This window comes from Orcinus orca, chromosome 14, assembly GCF_937001465.1.
Source record: "Orcinus orca chromosome 14, mOrcOrc1.1, whole genome shotgun sequence".
NCBI classification, from domain to species: domain Eukaryota; kingdom Metazoa; phylum Chordata; class Mammalia; order Artiodactyla; family Delphinidae; genus Orcinus; species Orcinus orca.
Window position 1 is genome coordinate 82,985,649 of NC_064572.1, and position 21,350 is coordinate 83,006,998.

At 54.4% G+C, this 21,350-nt stretch overlaps 1 protein-coding gene across 5 annotated transcripts in view; it reads left to right on the top strand.

Annotated features, from left to right (window-relative positions):
• The window catches only part of LHPP (phospholysine phosphohistidine inorganic pyrophosphate phosphatase), a 135,703-nt gene that overhangs the window by 39,672 nt on the left and 74,681 nt on the right, over window positions 1-21,350 (top strand). For 4 of the 5 annotated variants that reach the window (XM_033420794.2, XM_033420798.2, XM_033420795.2 and 1 more), the window contains exon 6: window positions 8,353-8,444. In XM_033420794.2, coding sequence (XP_033276685.1) covers window positions 8,353-8,444 — 92 coding nt within the window. Of the gene's footprint in view, window positions 1-4,092; window positions 4,254-8,352; window positions 8,445-21,350 lie in introns of those variants that run through there. The other variant, XM_049697465.1, reaches the window with a different exon arrangement.

The window sequence follows — 21,350 nt, forward strand, 5'->3', positions numbered from 1 at the left end:
CTAAGATATTTCCTCCCCTAAAGCCTTTTTAGTAGATTTTATTTTCTTCTCCTCAAAACACAAGTTTTTAATCTGATTGTGAAGTAGCCCATGTTTGTTAAGAGGATGAATAAAGTTCAGAAAGTACAAGGGAAAAAGTGTTCATCCTTCCACTAACCTGCAATGACACAAGTCATGCTTAGCCCTTCCGATTTGTCGGTGTCTATATATACTTTTTTTTTTGGTTGCACTGCTCGACTTGCGGGATCTTAGTTCCCTGACCAGGGATCGAACCCAGGCCCAGCAGTGAAAGCGCCAAGTCCTAACCACTGGACTGCCAGGGAATTCCTGTATATGTACATTTAAAAAGAAAATTATTTATTATTTGGCTGTGCTGGGTCTTAGTCGCTGCACGCGGGATCTTCGTTTCTGCATGCAGGGTCTTTAGTTGCGGCATGCAGGATCTTTTTAGTTGTGGCATGAGGGCTCTTCGCTGTGGCATGTGGGATCTAGTTCCCTGACCAGGGACCAAACCCGAGCCCCCTACACTGGGAGCGCGGAGTCTTATCCACTGGATCACCAGGGGAGTCCCTGTGTATATACATTTTTAACACAAAATTGGATAATCCCGTATCTGCTATTTGAAACCCAATTCCCGTTCCCCTCCCCCCCGCCCCGGCTTAATATTGGGAACCATTTCCTTTGTGTGGATTCAGGCACCTCCACAAAGTAATTTTTGTGGCTACAGAGCATTCTGTCATAGGGAGCACCGTAATGTTCTTTAGCCGAGGCTACCTTTCATCCCCTTGCTACCGTAATGTGCTTCCCCAGTCCCCTGTTGTTGGACATTTAGATTACTTCCAATTTCCCTCTTGTACATTAACCCTAGTGAACACCCTTGTATGTATATGTCCTTTTGTATATTTTAAATTATTTTCTTAGAAATCCTAGAGGTATAGTTGTCAGGCCACGATGCACAGTGTTCGTTTCTATTTCAGAAACACGGTATCAATTCAGCTTCCTTACCAGCTGTATATGCAAGTGCTCATTTTCCAACATCTTCACCAACACCATTGTTTCTTACTTTTTATAAAATAGTTTCCTCGAGTTTTGCTGTGTTGGTATTATTCCTTACGAATGTGTCAGACGGTGGGAGAAATTCCTTAGTGACGAGCCACCTCTGGGTGTCGGAGGGGGCCCGGTTGCTCTGAGCCTGCAGGCTGAGAGTCTAGGGCTCTTCCCAATGCTAGGTGTCATCTCGAGGCCTCTCCAAGTGGGGGTGTCTGTCCCTCGGGGCTGAAGTGCAGGCCAAGCCCACTGCTCTTTCACCACCAGCCCTGCTGTTCGTTGCCCCATGGGGGCAGAAGTGCTCCTCCTGGCAGAGCCCTGGGGATAATCAGAAATTTTGTGAAACGTGGGCTTTCTTGGGAAAGCTCTTTGGCGTTGGAAGTTGCGTTCCAGACGTCGCTGCCTGTTGGAATGGGTTCTGCCCCTGGCACCTAGGATGATGAAGAGGAGACCATGGCAGGCAGACGAATATTTAAGAAGGATGAATGAATCTGCATTTTGGACCCAAACCAGAAAACCTGCCTAAAGGGCTCTGGTGCCGCCTCTGGCTCTTGGATCTCTGTTCTGTGGGAGTCCGACCTCTCGGTGTGCATCCCCAGCTTCCCTGAACCGTATTGCAGACAGAAAGGAAGTGCAACCCAGACCTGACAGGTAGGGTTTTTTTATTTCCCCTGACAGCGCACCTCTTGACCTCTATCTTCTTGCCAGTGACTTTTTAAATCCTAAATGATTTGGCAATAATTGCTCCTCCTTTCGTGGTTATTGCCCTTCACCGATAGTAAATCTGTGACATCCCCAGGGGCTGGAACGCATTTTGGTATGCGGAGCCCACAAGCTGGCCCAGACAGGCTTCACTGCGGCGGGCGGCCGCACACCCACCGGGTCCCCGCACCCTGCCCCTGCCCTCACACGCGGCTCCGGGCTCTGCCTGGGCTTGGCCAGTGGCTTATCGTGCAGAACCATAGCTGCTGCTTCTGGTGTTCTTCCTCCGATGGCCCAGATTTCTCTGGTTCCACTTCCGTGGGCCACACCGAAAAATGTCGTCGCCCAGGCAGACCCAGCAGCCTCTGTTCTGAGGGAGGGAGGAATTTCTGCTTCATGCACAAGTGTGCATGCACAAAATTTTATTTTCCCCAGAGCACGGAAGATGCCAGGCATGACATTAATCATAGGAAGACGGTTTCATTTCCAAGGAACCTTCTAGCAAGGTGGCCCCCGGAACCCCTGGCAGCCATGGACAGGGTCCTAAGCTGGAATGCTGTGGACGTTTAGAGGCTGACCTAACAGTGTCAGGACAACTCTTTGAGAAGGGCAAAGTAGGGTCTCACGCTGGGGCTTGTGGCTGGTCCGGCTGCCTAAGCCAGGTGCCCACCTGCCCCAGCCCTCTCCTCCCAGGTGAGCTGTGTGGTTGCCCAGGTGACCCTGGCTTTGCAGATACCCTTAGACTCACGTGTGTGTGCAGCAGATTCATGGCGGGTCCCACTTCAAGGAACACGCGTCGCCACTGGTTCTTTCTCTTGGGTGACTGATGATTTCCACACAGCTGCATGGGAGCCTGTAGACACGAAAATTAAACCCATTTGGATTTGGCAGTGTTTTCCCCAGCATCACTCACTCTAGGAAAAAAAATGCCAATCTTACCATATCTGGGTACTTGCCCCTGGCACTATTATTTACTTAATGTTTCTTTAAATTGATTCATTTTATAAACTTAAATGTATTTTTAAAAAAACTTTCGATCTCTACTATAAATGGAAGACCAGAATCACTCACCGTAAATAGATTACTCTAAAAATAAATACAAAGGATTACATTAAGAATGTATGTCCTTGGGCTTCCCTGGTGGTGCAGTGGTTGAGAGTCCGCCTGCCGATGCAGGGGACGCGGGTTCGTGCCCCGGTCCGGAAGGATCCCACATGCCACGGAGCGGCTGGGCCTGTGGGCCATGGCTGCTGAGCCTGTGCGTCCGGAGCCTGTGCTCCGCGACGGGAGGGGCCACAGCGGTGAGAGGCCCGCGTACCGCAAAAAAAAAAAAAAAAAGTATGTCCTTATATATATACTACCAAATGTAAAATAGATAGCTAGTGAGAAGCAGCTATATCACACGGGGAGATCAGCTCGGTGCTTTGTGACCCCCTAGAGGGGAGGGATAGGGAGGGTGGGAGGGAGACCCAAGAGGGAGGGGATATGAGGATATACGTATATATATAGCTGGTTCACTTGGTTATACAGCAGAAACTAACACAACATTGTAAAGCAATTATACTCCGATGAAGATGTTAAAAAAAAAAAAGTTATGTCCTATTCTACCTAAAATCAAATAGCATATCACCAGTATGCATAACACACATTGGGAAACATGGGTTTAGGTGGAGGAAAGACCAGAGGAAATTAGTGAGAAGTATGAAGTTTAGAATATTCACTGGGACAAAGTGCAGTTTATTTCAGGTACCTCGTATGTCTCTCAGGGGCGGTGGCTCCCAGCAGTTGGCAGAATTCTCAGCCCTGGTGGTCATCAGCCACCTGCTCAAGCTCCCCCGGGGGCCAGTGTCCCCCAGTAGCTTCTCTGACGGAGGCCTCTTTGGCCTCTGCTGGAATATGATTAAGTGGCAGGGGCCTGGTACCTCTGAGGCAGCCCATGCTGATTGTTAGAAAAGCCTCGTGTTTACCTGAAACTACCTCCCTGGCATCTGGGGCCGCACCAGCTCAGTCTTTGTCCTCGTCCGCAAGCTCCTCGTGATTCCTCGTTTTTTGAAGTCCTGTTTGGGAGATGTTTCCGAGGACATGTGCTTCAGGCTTAATGGCTGTGCTTTTGGGAATTCGTGTGTGGCCTGCCCTGGTAGAGGATTAGCACACATGTGGTGTCTTCTTCGGAGAAGGCTCTCACCCCTTCCCCTATACCCCCTAACCTAGTTGACCCCTCTTGCTCTTCAGATCCAAGCTCAAAACCTCACCTCCTCCAGGAAGGCTTCCCTGACCACCACCAGCCCCACAAGGTTAGGCCTGACAGCCTCCTGCACTTTTCCTCCCTGTGCTTTATCACAGGTCCTGGCTCTGTGTTTGTGAAATCACCTCATGAACATCCGTCTTCTGCCTTCCACTGGGAGCTTCACAAAGGTGGAGACTGTGTTTCTGACTCACTGTGTCCCCACTGCCTGGCCTATAGAGGACCTGATACAAAGGAGCTGAGGCACTGGAGCCCTGTCGTAAGGACTGTGGACTGTCTCCAATAGGGTTAGATTAGGAGTTTCCTCAACAGAACATTTCCTAATATTTTTTCCTTTTAAACATGTACAGATAACTTACTACGTCCAGGCACTGTCCTTGATGCTTAACTTACGTGATTTTGTTTAAACACCACACCAATTGTACCCATTTTACAGACTGAAGTGGATCACAAGATCACAGGGCTAGCAAATAGCAGAGCTGGGATTCAGGCCCAGTTGCTCTGGCCGCGTCTGCGACTTGAGCTCAGTCTGTCCATTCTGCTGGTCGCATAGGGCCTGCCTCTGGATTCACTGCCTCCCACTCCGAGCTGGAAGGCAAATTCCATCTGGACTCCTCTCCTCACAGGCAGAGTCCAAATCAATGTGTAAGAGTCCCCTGGTTTGCAAATGCTTCACGGTCATCACTTTTTTTTTAAAAAAATTAATTAATTCTTTTTTGGCTGCATGGGGTCTTTGTTGCTGCACGTGGGCTTTCTCTAGTTGTGGCAAGCAGGGGCTACTCTTTGTTGCTGCGCGTTGGCTTCTTATCGTGGTGGCTTCTCTTGTTGCGGAGCATGGGCTCTAGGCGTGCGGGCTTCAGTAGTTGGGGCACGCGGGCAGTAGAGCACAGGCTCACTAATTGTGGCGCACAGGCTTAGTTGCTCTGTGGCATGTGGGATCTTCCCAGACCAGGGATCGAACCCGTGTCCCCTGCATTGGCAGGCAGATTCTTAACCACTGTACTACCCGGGAAGTCCATGGTCACCATTTTTAGTTTTCTTGGTTTCGGTTTATGTATTTATTCATTGGTTAGCCCTACCTAGCATCTGAATTCCAGAGGAAAGTTGTGGAATAACTGTCAGTTTCAAAGCTTCTATCCCATCAACATCAGGACACTCACCCTGCTACGGGAGCCCGGTTTGTCAGGCCTGTCTGACCTCCCACCAAGGACATTTCTGATCGGACTTGGGAGCGTGTCTGGAATGCATTTGGTATCTGAGGCATTAAACTTTTCTTCCGCTAGCAGGATCGTTTCCTGAAAATATTTTGAAGCTTTTCTTTTAATCAGTGTGGCAGTTGAGTCAGGGAGGCTGCTTCTTTTTTCTTAAAAGAAGCACATTTATTTATGTAAGATTACGAATCAATTTAAACAGTAATATTAATACAGGTTGATGTGTCGAATGGGCACCCACTGGTGACTAAAGTTTTGGCAACACGGATGCGGACTATGCCACCCACTCCCACTCTTTTGGTTGGTAAACACTGAGCAGTTCTATTGGCTGGACCTCCTAAGTGTCTCCAGACATGCACAGCCATGCCTTATTTCAGAGCACCGATTCACTCAACAAACTCGTGTTGGTCATCAGCTGAGCTCCAGGATCAGCACAGAGCCTGCCCTCAAGGAACTCACACAGTTTTTGGAGGAGAGAGATAAGTGAAGGGACCATTATAACACAGGAGGTGTATGCAATTCAAGGGGGTAATCACAGGATGTTTTGGGGACCCCCCAAACCCAGCCGGGGGTTGAAAGGTGGTGGTCACCTGAGCTGAGTCCAGACAGACTGTTAGGAGTTGGCCAGCAGAAGAACAGAGGGAAGCGGCAGAAAGGTCACCCTGTGCCCATGGGCACCCTTTCTGGTGCTGTCCATTCCGTTTTGTGTAGATGCGTATTTCTATTTAAGTACCATTTTCCTTTTGCCTAAAGAACTTCCTTTTACATTTCTTGTGTGTGGATCTGTTGGTGATGAAGTCTTTTAGCTTCAGATATCTGGAAATGTCTTTATTTCATCTTTGCTCTGAAAGATAATTTTGCTGCATATAGAATCCTAGGTAAGCATTTCCCCCCTTTTCAGTACCAAGGTGGTATTCCACTGTTTTCTCATTTGCATGTTTTCAAGAAGAAATCTGATGTCTTATCTTTGTTTCTGTCTGTACATGTCTTTTTTTTTCCTCCAGTTGTTTTTAAGATTTTCTCCTTATCGCTGACTTTGAGCAGTTTGATTATGTTGTGCCTTGATACACTTTTCTTCATGTTTCTTGTGCTTGGTACTGATTGGGATCTCGGAGCTGCGGGTTTGTCATTTTTGTTGACTTTGGAAATTTTTCAGCCATTATTTCTTCAAATATTGTTTCTGTCTCCCCTTCTCTCATATTGCTTCCTGGGACTCCAGTTACACCAGGCTGTTTGAAGTTTTGTCATAGCTCACTGTTTCTCTGTTCATGTTTTAAAAATTATTTTTTCTGGGGGCTTCCCTGGTGGCACAGTGGTTGAGAGACCGCCTGCCGAAGCAGGGGACGCAGGTTCGTGCCCCGGTCTGGGAAGATCCCACATGCCGTGGAGCGGCTGGGCCCGTGAGCCATGGCCGCTGAGCCTGCGCGTCCGGAGCCTGTACTCCGCGACGGGAAAGGCCGCAACAGTGAGAGGCCCGCGTACCACACACACACACACAAAATTATTTTTTCTCCCTGTGTTTCATTTTGGATAGTTTCTATTGCTGTGTCTTCAAGTTCATAAATCTCTTTTCTGCATTGTCTAATCTGGATTTAATCTCATCCAGTGTTGTTGTTTTTTTTTTTTTCAGTCCAGACATTGTAGTTTTCACCTCTAGAAGCTTGGTTTGGATCGTTTCTTTTACCTTGCATGTCTCTCTACTTAACTTTGGGAACGTGTGGAATACAGTTACAGTAACGGATTTAATGCCCTTGTCTGCTAATTCTCACATGTGTGTCAGTTCCAGGTCTGTTTTGGTTGATTTTCCTCTTCGCTGTGTGTGATATCTGTCATCTTTGCACGTCTGATTATTGTTTTAATTGGATGCCAGACACTGTGAATTGTACCTTTTGTGAGTGCTAGATATTTTTATACACCAATAAATATTTTTGTGTTTTGTTCTGGGATGCAGTTAAATCACTTGGAAACAATTTGATCCTTCCAGATCTTGCTTTGAAGGTTTGGGAGGCAGAGCAGGTTTAGTCCAGGGCTAATTCTTCCTCACTGCTGAGGCAAGACGCTTCTGAGAATGCTACTCAGTGCCCTGTGAATTATGAGATTTTCCAGTCTGGCTGGTGGGAACAGACACTAAACCCAACCCTGTGTGAGGTCCCGGCACTGCTTTAATTTTTGGTGTGATTCTTTCCCTGGCCTCGGGTGGTTTCCTCACTTGCCTGGGCTCATTAGCAGTCTACCCAACACTGCATCATTCGGGGGGACCCTCTGTAGAACTCCACAGTTCTCCGGGTAGCCCTCTCTTCTCGGACGCCCCGCCTTAATCTCCCAGCTCTTAGCTCCGTGTCCTCAATTCAGGGAGTCTGGGCTGTACCTAGTTCTTCCTGTCTGTGCTCACAGTCTGGAAACTCTGAAGACAGTGAGCTGCGGCATTTGTAGGATCCATGTCATTTGTTTCCTGTGTCTCAGGAATCCTCCTTCATTGCCTGATGTCCAGTGTTTTGAAAACTGTTATTGCATTTGGTTTGTCTGGTTCTCTAGTTGTTTCAGGCGAGAGGGGCTGCTTTTTGAAATGATATCCAGGCTGTGAGCATTTTGTGTGTGTGTGTGTGTGTGTGTGTGTGTGTGTGTGTGTGTTAGAGTGTGTATTTTTGTTTGCTCTTTCTTCTGTTTTTTTTGTTGTTGTTGCTTTTTATAGGTAGTAAATTCAGCATGGAAAGCAAAACCTAAACTTGGACTGCAAAGATTTGCCAGAAATTTACTTAGTTTTCACAGAACCAACGGTTGGCAAAATAACCTGGTTACAGAGTATTTAGCTGAAGGTAAAATTCAGCCTGTGCTCGACTAGAGGTGAGATAGCGTCAGCCTCCCCGTGTGTCCTGGTGGCACTATATCACTTTAATACCCGCTGATTGATTTTAAATCGCCCAGATATGCACCGTTCAGAGCCGCAGCCCCTGATGGGCAGTGGGAGATATATTCAAGTACATTGACTTTTAATCAATATGATGACGATACTACCTCGTTTCCTTTGTATGGTGGTGGTTTTAAGCATGAAGTCAAGAGGTTTATTATGTCAAAAAAGATGAGGCAGCACAGGAAGAAAACTGTCTTGACATCACTTCTGAGTGCCTTTCACTCACTGCACGACAGGCCATCATGATCGGGGACGACATCGTGGGTGACATCAGCGGTGCCCAGCGGTGTGGGATGAGAGCGCTGCAGGTGCGGACCGGGAAGTTCAGGTAAGTGCCCCGCGCCAGCCTGCCCGCCGTCTGCCTGCCTGCCTCGTGGATTCCTGGGGTGACCAGGGTTTCGTTTGTCTTCTTCTCCACAATGAAGGGCGTTACTTTTTCCCAAATGGAAGAGCAGTATGTGGGCATCTGATGCCTTTTTTTAACTGTCCCCTAAGGACGGGCCTGGATGCCTTTTTGTAGCAGAGAGTGGTAGATAAAAAGGGTCTGAGTTTCAGAACTGAGATTTGAGTAGGGTGTAGTGTGGAGACAGCAAATGGAAGGCTCTGGCCAGCCGTCGAGCCTGCTTCCCACAGAGAGCCGGCTTGAACTTGGGCCACACTCCTCTCCTCAACGTGGCTGATGCCTCACTGTGCTCGGAGGGGACAGCTCCTGGGCGCCCAGCTCCTCTGGTCACCTTCTCCCTCCTTGTCCTCCACCGTATCCATCTCTCACCTAGAGATGACAGGTCCGTGGTCAGGGATGAGTCAACGACACTTTGGAGTTGAACCTCTGTTTCCAGAGCGTCTTCTTTGCTGGGTCAGAAGTCAGCCTAGCCTCGGGCAGGTTGCGGACGGGCACCTGTCGGGGGCGTGTGGATGTGCCCTGCGGTGTCTGGGCCTGGCTTGCTTAGCCTTTGAGCGTATCTCAGACATCACAGTGTTGTCTTGGCTTCTTCTAGATGGTTTTGATTGTCGCCATTCAGAGAAAGTACCATTTTGTGTATGCTAGTTAAAACATGGTTACCCTGGGGTGTCTGGATGTCGGGGGAGGGATGGATTACATCAGTCCTGGGTGGTCTGCTTAGACGGGGTCAGAGGAATAGATTAGAGGGCCTGACCCTCACTCCGAGGCCCGTTCCTGTGTGAGAGACACACGTGGCCTTTGGGTTTGGGTCACGTAGGTGGACACAAGGTGAGTGAGAAAGTCTCAGTACTCCTAAGGTCCAGGGCCAGAAAGTCCCTTCCATCCACCTCTTGGACCTCCCAGGGTGCCAGAGGCCACCTTGAAGCCCCCAGCACACCTGAAATGTGGACCTCCTTTCTTCCCCAGGTCCTCAAACGAGGGTTTCCTGGGCTCTCTGCGGCCTAAGGGAGTGAGGGAGACCCCACTCGAAACCCCATCAGCATTCTCTCCCAGAGGCCAGCCTGGAAGCCCGAGGTCCCCAGCGCCCGCTTCCCCCGAAGCTGCTGAGCAGTGGGACTTGGCACGCTGTGGTTGATGCTCTGCTGCGCGGTGCCGCCCCATCAGTAGCCAGCCTAGCTCCGTGAGCACCTTTGACCCATGAGCACAGGAGGGGCACCTCTGTAGCTGAGAGCGCGGTGGCGACGCAGAGGTGAAGAGTGAGAGCCAGGTAGCTCTTTGCGCTGGGCTGCTGCTTCTGGATTCTTAGGGAGAAAGACACGTCTGTCTCGATTAAATGTAGCCACAGCTGGGGTCTTTCTGGCCCAGCCTAAGCCATGGCCCTATAAACTGAGAAGGTACTGCCCCTGCCCCAGGCCCCAGGCGTGCCACTAGGTCGCTGGGTCACCGAGGAAGGTCCGCACACACAGTCGGGAAGCCCTCGAATGGGCAGGTGGGCATGCAGGCGGCTGTGTCCTACTGTACACCACCGGGGTTGGCACTTTTCTGAGTCCCCCATCACCCCGTCTCCCAGAGAGACAAACCCCATCAACAGTTGGCCAGATCATTCCAGACTGCCTTCTCTGTGTAGATAATATAAGGATAATACTTTTTTTCTCTTTATAAAAACGGTATTATATTATTTCACAACCTGCCCTTTTCTTGAACAATGTTTTGTGGCATCTGCCCTTGACCGTTCTTCATCATTTTAAATTGCTCAGGAAATGCTGTAGGTAAGTACTGTTTAGCGCGTGGTGCACAGGGAGCCGTCAGCAACGGGGAGGTGATGCCGGTGCTGTTGGTGACGTCTGTTGCTTCCCGGTGCAGCCCCACCTGGCTCTGCGTGGAGAGGGTGGGGCTTAGCGTCTCTTTTCGTGGAGGTATTTAAGATTTCAGACCTTTTGATTTGTTTGTTGTGAGATTGTAAATCTGCCTTTGTTAGCAGGCAGGGCGGAGGGAGAAGAGCCTCAGTGCAGGTTAGGTGGTGATGCAGCCACCGGAGGGGGAGGCCGCGTGGCGGGACAGGAGGCTGGGCTCCGTGCCGTCAAAGCAGGCGGAGGACCTCTCTGCCCCTGGCCGATCTCTAGAGCCTCACTGTCTAGTGCGGAAGCCACGAGCCGCAGGTGCCTGGGGAGCACTTGAAATGTGGCTGTTCCAAATTGAGACGTGTTAAAAGTGCACGTACACAAGAGTCCAGACTTAGCGGGAGAAAAAGAATGTGACAAACTCATTCATGATATCTCACACTGATTGCATGTTGCAATCCTGATGCCTTATGTTAATTTCACCTGCTTATTCTTGTTTTTGTTCACGTGGCCACTAGAAAGTCCTAGCTTGCCTCCACGGCTGGCATCCATCGGCGCTTCGTGCAATTCTGGTGGGCAGCGGGGCCCCTGCACCGCCCCCTGCTCCCTGCAGATGGCAGTCTCGGTGCACGAGATCTCCATGGCACCTTGCACGGTCCTCTCTGTAGACGTAGCCAGCTTGGGGCCAGTGAGCAGCCTTGGCACCTTGGCACCCTGGTGACTGGGCCAGCGTCACCCGGCAGCACCCAGCTCCTCCCTCTGGGGCTGCCCTGCCTGCCCCTGTAGCTCTCCACCCCTCTGGCCACCTCTGTGAGCCGGCGGCACTAGGTTTGAAGCTCACTGTGGCCCATGTCTGCACCAGACGTGAGCCGGGCAGGGGCAGGGTCTGCGTCCTTACTGTGCTGGGCCTCCCTCTGAGTGGCTTCACAGGAGCCAAGGGCCACTGGATGGGTCAGCAGGGCATCAGCCCTGTGCACCGTGTCCCCTGTTGGTGGCCTTGGTCCAGCCTTGACTGAATTGGGGGAGTGAGGCGGGTGGAGGATGACCTTGTCACCGGGCACGGGTGGCAGAGAGCCGTGCAGTGAGGGAGCTTGGCGCTCATACCTGGCCACGTGGCTTCTCCACTGGCTTGAGGCCAAGGGCCGAATGGGGAGGCTGAGGCAAGTGAAACCGGGGTGTCCTGCCTGTCCTGGCACAGGAAAGGGAGGGAGGCTGGAGGGGGCCGCGTAGGGCCTCTGGACAGCCCCGCTGCAGGTGCCCCTCAGGCCAGCGTCTTCTAGTTGTGCGTGCGCACACACATACACACACACACACACACACACGCGAGGTTGTCTGAGGCCACGGCATTGCTGGGGGTGTGGGATTTGGACTTTCCCATGGCTGTGAGATCTCCCTGTGACCTTCCATGTCTTCATTCCCCTCACTTCTTTCTATTTTTTCTTTTTTAATTTATTTAATTTATTTATTTTTGTCTGCGTTGGGTCTTCTTTGCTGCGTGCGGCCTTTCTCTAGTTGTGGTGAGCGGGGGCTACTCTTGGTTACGGTGCGCAGGCTTCTCATTGCGATGGCTTCTCTCTTTGCGGAGCATGGGCTCTAGGCGTGCAGGCTCAGTAGTTGTGGCTCGCAGGCTCTAGAGCGCAGGCTCAGTAGTCGTGGCGCACGGGCTTAGTTGCTCTGCGGCATAGGGGATCTTCCCGGACCAGGGTTCGAACCCGTGTCCCCTGCATTGGCAGGCGGATTCTCAACCACTGCACCACCAGGGAAGCCCGCTTCTTTCTACTTTTATCAGAAAATGGCCCAAAGAGAAAAGTGTGAAGTCTCAGAGTGGGGAGAGGTTACAGCGGCCCCCGAGCTTTGGAAGGAGGGCTTCACAGGGCCTGCCCCACCAGGACCAGCGGGAGGCTCAGGCCCCTTGCAGGAAGGAGGCTGGATCCCTTCCAGCAACCCCAGTGTTTGGAGCCAGAGAGGCTCCCAAGGCAGACAGCTTGCAAACACACCCCCGCCCAGCCGGGCAGCCGGGCAGCCGAGCTGTAGACAGAGCCATACAAGGTTTTCTTTTCATACCTGCTCTATGTGAACGTCCAGCCCAGCCAGGGTGTGGCCTCACCTGGCTGGCAGGTAAAGGCCTTTCGGGCGTTTTCCCCACCTGCCCCTTCCTGGCATGTCTGACGCACCGGGCCTGCTGGCAGAACCTTCCAGCCTGAGGCCAGGACCTGCTGTTCCTCCAGTCTCCTCAAGACGCCATCCCGACTCCAAGGGCCCTGTGACCATCGCAGGCACATCCTCACGGTCGCAGTGAGTCCCGGAGACCCAGAGGGTGCTGGCTCCCCCGCTGCCAGAGGCCTTTCCCGTTGAGACGGCTAAAGCCTTGCCCAAGGCCACCTAGCGAGGTTAGGCGGAGGCTGGGCTGCAGCCTTCTCTTACCCCAGGTGGGTGCTTCTGCCACCGCTTTCCTACTGGGAACATCCAGCCCTTGGGGCTCAGCTTCTGAGGAGCTGCAGGAGTCACGGTCCCAGGCTCACTTCAGGGCACAGGCAGGGCTCGGTGTCTGAATAACGGGGGGCTCATCTGGGAGGACTGCTGTCCCCACCCCCAGGCACCACAGCCCCCCTCCTTCTCTCCTAAGGACAGGCCTCATCTTCCATGGGGGCTGGGGCCAGGCCCTGTGTACCCCCATTCTGGCAAATTCAGGTGAGGGACGTCCTTCTCAGGAGCCCGATGCCCTGCCTGTCCCCAGTGGAGGAGGAAGCGGTCGGGACATCTCGCTGTCCCTTCATACCTGCTTGTGTCCCCACCTGACCCCCCTCCTGGAGATATGCCAGAAGCGGAGCGGGGACACCCTGAACGCTTCCCCCGTCACCCTGTCCTCCGTTCCACGCTGCAAGGCACAACTGGCGCCTGGTTCTCAAGCACGGTGGCAGGCATCACCGCCCAAGGCCCACGCTGGTCGCGCTGTGTAAATAATCCGGCTACGTGGAGCCTGCTTTGGGTATCCTCTTATTTGTTATTTACTCACTGGTGGGAGATGTTTTCTGAGTCCAGAACGTTCTTGACGAGCAGTTTGCCGTTTTGGACTCACAGGGGAGTGGGCCTGGATTCCAGGTGTCCCTGGGCTGGGACTGGCGCTCCGCCCGCACCGAAGCTCAGCTGGGGCTGGGGTGCCCGTGGACAGCGGGGCTGGCGGGTCTGAGGTTCCAGGCACGCTGCACAAGGCTGAAGGATGCGGGGTACAGAGAATGTGATGGTGGAGCCAGACGCTGGAGTGGAGCTACCCAGAGCCCGACAGGGCTGCACTCGTGACACAGCTGCCGCCAAAGTGTGGCCCTTGACCCCGTCTCTCGTCACTCTGCAGCCAGTGACTTCACAGAGTTCCCTTAAGAGGAGGCTCTGGTTTCCCTTCGGAAGGAAATGGGTTTTTCTTCTAGTGCCAGGTGGTATTTGAGGGAAGTGAGTGATCCTGGGTGTTAATTTTTCAGCAGTCACCGTTGTCACCGTGAGGCCATTGCAGGCTGGGGTTGTGGGTGGTAGCCCTCTGGCCCTGCGTCCCGCCGAGGAGCATTGCCACGTGTGCACCAGGAGGGAGCTCCTGCCCGCGTAGATGAACGCTCCCGAGCCTCAGGCCTCTGGAAGACGCTCCCAGCTGGGGAGGAGGCTCCACGTAGCTTCAGGGAACCAGGAGGTGACCAGCTACTGCCTGGCTGCAGCCCGCCCAGCTGGGGAGAACGGCTTAATGCTGGGCGTGGGGGCTCCCCCCTGGGTCCCTCGGACTCCAGTCCTGGCTGCCAGTTGGGGGAGGGCTCCGGGAACCAATCTTCGGGGAAATCGATTGTGGAACGTTGGTGGGCCAGCTGGTCAGCCCAGCAGGTAGCCTCGGTCTTGCACGGGGATAGAGGTTGTGGGAGGCACCCCTGGGCTTTGCGAGGTCCCTTAGCTCACTGGGGGTCACACAGTGAAGGGGTCACAGATTTGAGCCTATATGCCTTCTTTTGGGATTTTTGCTAACTGCTTTATTGAGAAATAACTCGTACGTCGTACAATTCAGTAGTTTTTCAAATGTTCACAGAGCTGTGCAGCCGTCACCACAGTTGGGCAGACACCACTCCATCATTCGGAACCCTTTAGCCATCCTTCCCAAATCCCCTGCATCCTAGGGCTTTGCGGGGGGCAATGCCCCCCCAGCGGTTCAGTCTGCCTAGACCCTGGCCCTGTGGGAGACTGAGGAGGGACCCCCAGGGGCCTGGGCTGGGAGGGCATTGGGCAGGCAGAGGTAGGCACCGGTGGTGGGGTCAGTGGGGGTCAGGGTGGGATTGGCAGGGCCAGACCCACCCGTCTCCCCATCCCCTCCCACCCACCGCTTTCCTGGGTTGAGTCGCTTCCTCTGCACTGGTTTGGCTTCCCTGCCCTCTGACTCGCTGCTCGCTGGGGGACAGAACTAGTAGCACTTTCTGGTACCTGACTCTCATTATCCTTCTTGGTCCCTGACCAAGGCTGCTTCATGCCCAGGGCAAGAGGGGAAAGGTTTCCAAACTGTATACAGCCCTGCTGGACTCCTCACCCTGCTTGGAGAAACCAGCCGGCTGAGGCTGGGGGCTTTAGGCTGAGGGGGGCGTCCCAGGTGGAGGTCAGGAGGTGGCTGCAGAGTGAGGCCACGAGGCCCTGTGGGGGGCCCAGTTAGGAGCCCGTCAGCAGCCTCCTAGCCCGAGGAACTTGCTTCCTAGGAACCTGCAGGTAACTCGGGGGGTCCTTGATGGCTCACGGGGCGGACGGGGTTGGAGGAAGGCCCAGCAGGTTCTCTAGTTCTCCTGAGCCCAGCAAGTACGTTCCAGGAGCCCCTCAACAAACCTCGGGAGGTGTGTGCTCTGGACCTGCCGCTCGCACTTGCTCCTCAACCGTGTGACACCCTAAGAAGGAGGCCGGGGTCACGGTCGCCGCTTGGCCACAAGCTGGCGAGGAAGACGTGAGAACAGGGCAGTGCCTCCCAGAGGGTGTCACATGCCAGAGCCTGTGACAGGTGCTCACATGCATCTTGCTTCAGCTTACCTAAAGCTCACAACCGCCCTGGAGGCTGCCCCTCTTCTCACTCCACTTTATACGTGTGGAAATGGAAGCCCACAGATGTAGAGTAACTTGCCCGAGGCCACACAGCCCACCAGTGTGGGAGCTGGGATTCGAACGCAGCTCTACCTGACTCCAGGTCCTGTGTCCTGAGTACTCTCACACCCTGCTGCCCCCAGTTAGCCCAGTCTCGCGGGAGCTCCGAGCCTGCGCTGGGTCTCACCGACCAAGAGTGGCCGCCGTGGGGCTCTCAGGACCCAGTGGGTCCCTCCTGTCCTTGTTCTCTCGCACGACACTCTGCACTCAGCCCCGCTTGAGGAAAGGGGCCTCGTGAGGATGAGCTGTGACTTGAGCTGGTCTGGCCCTGAAGTCGGTCATGTGACCACACCCGAGGGCCTGGCTGCGGGGGGTGACAGGTGGCAGCCCCAGCAGTCACATGTTCGCTGGCTTTGTGGTTAAAGCCAGCTAACCCTGAGCCCTCCCCTCGCCTCCTGTGTGAGGGTGGGGTGGGGGAAGGGGTACTGGAAGGTGCTGGAAGGAACCTCATTTAACCTCAGAGGAAGCTGCCCATGAAGGTGCGTCAGAGCTGTCCCGAAATAGAACGGGTTGCCTGGAGAGGGGTGAGTCCTCGTCACTCGAGATGACCCGGGGAGGCTGGCAGACCTCCGGCTGGGGAGGCCGAAGACGGCACTGCAGTGGCCAGAGGCCAGGGCTAAATAAAGCCGCACACCCATTCGGAGTCTGCTGACATTTAATGGGCACTTGTGGGCACCAGGTAGTTTCTGTACCTCTGGTGCCATTTCCCCATTGACAGACCCTGAAATGTCAGTGTCGCCACCTCCTACTCACAGTTGCGGAAACTGTGGCCCAGGCAGGGCAGGGGCACTTGTACTCGGTTATTCCAGCTGGGCCTGCCGTTCAAGCCTGACTTCCCCCTCTAGGTCCTGGGCTGTTAGCATCAGCGCTGGAGCCCAGCGGTTAAAACCACAAGTGTAGATGCAGGTGTATAGGTGCATGAGTAGCAGAGATGGGAAGGAAAGACAGCTGCTTGTTACGCAGGATTTGGTTATATCTTTGCATCATCGGGTGTCTGCTAAATATCGTATGATGAAAGTATAGCACTCCCATCAGAACAACAGTTAGCTTTTAAAGTACGCTTGTGCCACCCACACCCCCATAGGTTTGTGAATTCGGGGAATTCTTAAGAAGAAAGACCACCTGAAAGTATAACACTGTTCGTTTAAGAACAGAAACCAACCCAAGTACCCTAAGGCCCCTGAGCCCGCGCACAGCTCTGCCCTGACCCCCGAGGCCCAGCCGGGCTCCCTGCTCACACGCAGGACCGTGAGCCTCTGGACACAGGTGTCCTCGTAGTGCAGTCCCATCCCTGGCCTGTAAGCGGGCGCTCCAGCCCCTCCTGCCTCCCTGCATGGTGCAAGGACACCCTCTGAGGTGTTTCATCAGGAAGGGATCAGGGTGAGGGCTCCGGTCCCTGCGACTGAAATCAGCACCTTCTCTGGGCCACCACACATACGCAGCCGTCTGTGACCTCCTCCCCACAGCGTCACCCCGACACGCTCAGGTCCCGTGCCCTGGCTTACACACACACACGCACACACGCTCGCACGCACGCACTTGGACTTGTGGAAGGGTGGCTACCCGAGGGCAGGATCCCAGCCGCCCCAGCACAGGATGGGCGTCCAGGGCCGTCGTGTCTGGACTCGCAGACGGCGGGCTCCAGGCTGGGGGTGGTGGGTGAGGGTGTGTCCGGGTAGAGGGGCCTGAGTCAGCCCTCGCTGGACAGAGGGGCTCAGAAGGTGGACTCAAGACTCCCCTTGCTGCAGGCCCAGGTCCGCCCGGATGTGTCCAGTCCAAGCCCACCTGCCCCTCGTCATCTGGGAGCGTCCTCTGACCCGGGGAGGGAGGGGCCTGGTGAAGACCTGAGAGGGTTGGGCAGGGGGTCAGCCTCCAAGACGCGCTGTGCCCTGAGGAGGGAGGATGCCAGGGGAGCGTGCACAGGGCTTGTTTTCTCCTCCAGACTCTCCCCTCTGTGTCCTTCCTCCTGTCCCCACTCCTGTCCATCGTCTCCGCCCCTGGCTTTGCTGCCTCTTTCCACATCCTTCAGGGTCAGCACTCATTTTCCCTTCTTCCTCACGACACTTTCCGCTGGGGCCGCTAGAGGGCGCCTCGATGCCAGGGCCGGGATGCACACCCGCTCACACCTGCACACTCACGCACACTCACACCCAGGCCCCTTGCACACATGGGAGCCAGGCCTCCCCAGCCCTCCCCCCTCCCCTGCCACCCCTCACGGAGAACATGGAGGTGCTGGGCCTGGGGGTTTCCTGCAGCTGCGGCGAGACCCTCCTGGCGGCGGGATCCCAGGCCCGAGGCAGGTGGAGCCCCCCCCCCACCATCCTCTCCAGGGTCTTTTCCCTTTTCCAGCTCCCCTGGCACCGGCCCAGGGGAGGGGGGCCTGAGAACTTCCAGTGTTCCTGGCCAGGGGCCTCCTAGCACCCCTGTGGACACTGGGGAGACTGGGCCTCCCAGCCCCTCAGGTTCCCCTCCTGTCCGTCCCCACATCCCCATCCTTGGCTGGCCTGAATCCTGCTGTCCTTAAGGTCTTCTCTGATGATGGAATTCCCAGGGTCTTCCTAGCTAGAAGGGCCTTAGGGGACCCCCGGCTCTGTATGGGCAGCTGAGAGTGGCAGAGGGGCTGTCTCAAGGTCAAGGGGATCCTGTGGCAGTCTGGGGTCTGTGTGGGTTCCCACTCCAGCACCGTTTCTGTTGTACCCCAAACACACCTCGCCTCCTGTGGAATTATCTGGCCCTCTCTTGAGTTCCCACAGTCTTCTTATTTCCAAACCCTTTTTGAGATCTCCAAAGAAGACAGATTCCATGTATCCTTCTCCCAGAGCCAGACCCAGGTCCAGGTCTCGCCGGTTATTCCACTAACTCCTCTATAGACAGGGGGATCCAGTCTGGGGGCAAGCAGCTCTGTGGTCCTGTCTCTAGACTCTGATCTGGGGCACTAAGGCCTTGCCTCGACTGTCATCGTGTTGACCGTGTTGCTGTCTTTTGTGTGTGTGTGTGGCCTCGCTGCACAGCACGTGGGATCCTATCCTAGTTCCCCGACCAGGGATCGAACCCGTGCCCGCTGCGGTAGAAGCGCAGAGTCTTAGCCACTGGACCGCCAGGGAAGTCCCAGCATTTTGAAGATTTCAGGACAGTCATTTTGTCTGATGCTTGCTTGTGAAATGACCCAGGTTACGCATTCGGGGCCAGAATATCACAGAAGTGATGCTGTGTGCATCTCCGTGCAGCATATCAGGAGGCTTGCGGTGTCGGTTTGCCCCAAATGACGATGATGTTAACGTGGTTTGATTAAGGTGGTGGCTGCCATAGAGTTACATAAAGTTATGGGTTTTCTTCCCTTTGTAATTAATAACTGCTCGTGGGGAGATACTTTGAGTAAAAATCGCATTCCTCATCGTACTTTCATCCACTAGTTTTAATGTCTGTTGCTGCTTCTTGAGTTAATTATTTCTATGATGGTTACCAAGTAATTCCATCATTTGTTCTTACATTTGTTGTTGATGTTCTACTGTAGGGAAGAATGTTTTCTTCTCCCCGCTTACTCATTTATACCAGTGCAGACTCATGGATTCCTGTTTAATCCAGTGGGTTATAATCTGTTACTACCATAATCGATTTTGATGCTCAGACGGTCCCTGGTGTGGCCAGTGGCAGCCTCTCGAAGCTGGATCTGTGTACTTCTGACAACCCCGCCCCCTCACCGCCCCAACCGATTCTCCAGCCCTTCCTTACTTTCTGGCACAAAAGATGTTTCAGGCTCATCGTGTCCTGTCTCTGTATCAGCCCTGGAGTCAGCCATTTCTCCAAGGAGACCCCGTTCCTTTGAGTGGAAAGTGATATTGAGAATGAAAGACCAGGGTGCTAGATGTTCTCTTGCCTCTGGATGTCTCTTCTCTCAGAGCCTCTCTGTGGACAGAGGTGGGAAACATGCATGTGTAATTCACACGTCCATCCCCGTGTCTCCGTTCCTGTCGGTACCCATAGAAAACCGTGGGTTCACACCGATGCCTCTGATTCTGGTCCAGCGCCACAGGGCTCATCCCAGCCTTGTGCCTTTGCACATTTGTACCTTTGTCTGCCAACGGGGAGAAGACTGCTTCCGTTATTCTCTCTCTGTTTTCCTAATTGCTCAGTCCCCCTGTATGTGGCCAGTCTCTGGCCCTGCTGGCCTGCCATCCCTCTCACTGCCCCGTCCCATGCCAGGGCGCCGGACTGCCTTCCGCAAGGGAGGAAGACCCCAGACCTTGCTGGCTGATCTGTCTCCCTCCTCTCACCCTTCCTGTTCCTTGAGTGAGAGGACTGGGTTTTTTGCCAATTTCTTTGTCCCCCCCGCCGGCCCCAGTGCCTCGCATGTGGTGGACACTCCGGTCTGTTAAGCTGAATAACAACGGTCTTCCCCATCGGGAGAGGGCTTTCAGCTTCCCAGACCATTTTCATGTCTGTGGTTCTCACGCAGGGCTCCTAGGTAGGCAGGGAAAGTCTTCTGTTTTCCGGGGAAGATGCTGACTCGCCAGGCTTGCCTCGCCTGCATGGGGGTGAGAGGGGTGGGAGCAGCCGCCCACTGTGCCCAGGGTAAAGGTGTTCCGGGGCAGTTGCCAGCATGTCTGTCAAGGTTGTCCCTTTGCCCCCATGAAAGCCTAGCTACGTGGTGTAAGAGTATCACCTGGACTGGTTCTCCTGTGGCGATCGTGTGCTCCGAAGACAGAGGACCTCAGGCTCAAATCCTGGCTCTGCCACCTACCAGTTGAGCCTCAGTTTTCTCATCTCTAAAATGGAGATTTGGGGGAAGTATCCTCAGCACCTTCGGCGCAGGAGGAGCTGAAGGAATATACAGGTGCAGGAGGTAGGTAGGTCTATGAAACCGCATGTGTGCAGAGCGCAGAGAACTGAGGCTGCTGGCCTGACCCTCCAGATGCCCGGGCATTCCTGGGGGCAGGCTTGGCCAGGCCCGCGCTCCTGGGTCGAATCACAGGGTATCATGAACCGGGGCGTTCAGGACACCGCTTTGAAAATTCACGCCCACGTCCTCAGATTTCCAACCCATTCTCCCAGATGTGCTCCCAGCCTCCCCTTTTGTGGCAGAATGGTTGGCAGAGCTCACAAGTTTACGTAGTCGGATGGGGGGAGGGAAACATGCAGATGCAACCACGTGAGATTTTTCTTGCTGCTCACGACCTTGTGGCAGCCGGGCAGAGCGTGGCATGTCATGGGGCCGGCCACTCCGAGATGACAGATGCTGGATGAGCAAAGTTGACCTTTCTTTTAATGGGGCGCAGTTGGCTTACTGCGAGGGGAGGAGGGGCAGCTGCTCCCCCCCTCCCCACATGCATGGAGGCGCATCCCACCCTTGCCAGGCCGTCTGCTCCTGCCACCCAGAGGGCACCCAGGAGGCGCTCAGCTTTGCAGGCACCTTCGTGTGCTCAGCACTGTGCGGCGGGCACTGAGTGGCCTGGAGGGTCCCCAGCCCAGCGCTGGGCACGGAGTGTGTGTCCTGGGGACTTGGGGTGCCCAAGGAGGACTCGGTGAGGAGCGGAGTGCAGGCGGAAGGGGGACGTGGCACTCTGGGGATCGCCTGCTCAGCAGGGACAGCGTCTGCCCCGGTTGCTGTCCTATCTCGTGTGGTCACAGGACGGCAGGCTCTGAGTGGCAAGAGTGTGGGGATGGGTAAGAGCCCGGGGGTGCTGGGTGGCCGGAGCAGAGCCCCTTGCTGCGGCAGGATTGCCCTCCAGGCCCCAGGGTGTGCTGAGCTGGAGGGGGTGGGGCAGGCTGCGTGGCCCCGAGTTTCAGATTGGCATCACCGTCTTTGCCCCGGTGCTGGGAGCTCAGGTGCTGGATCTGC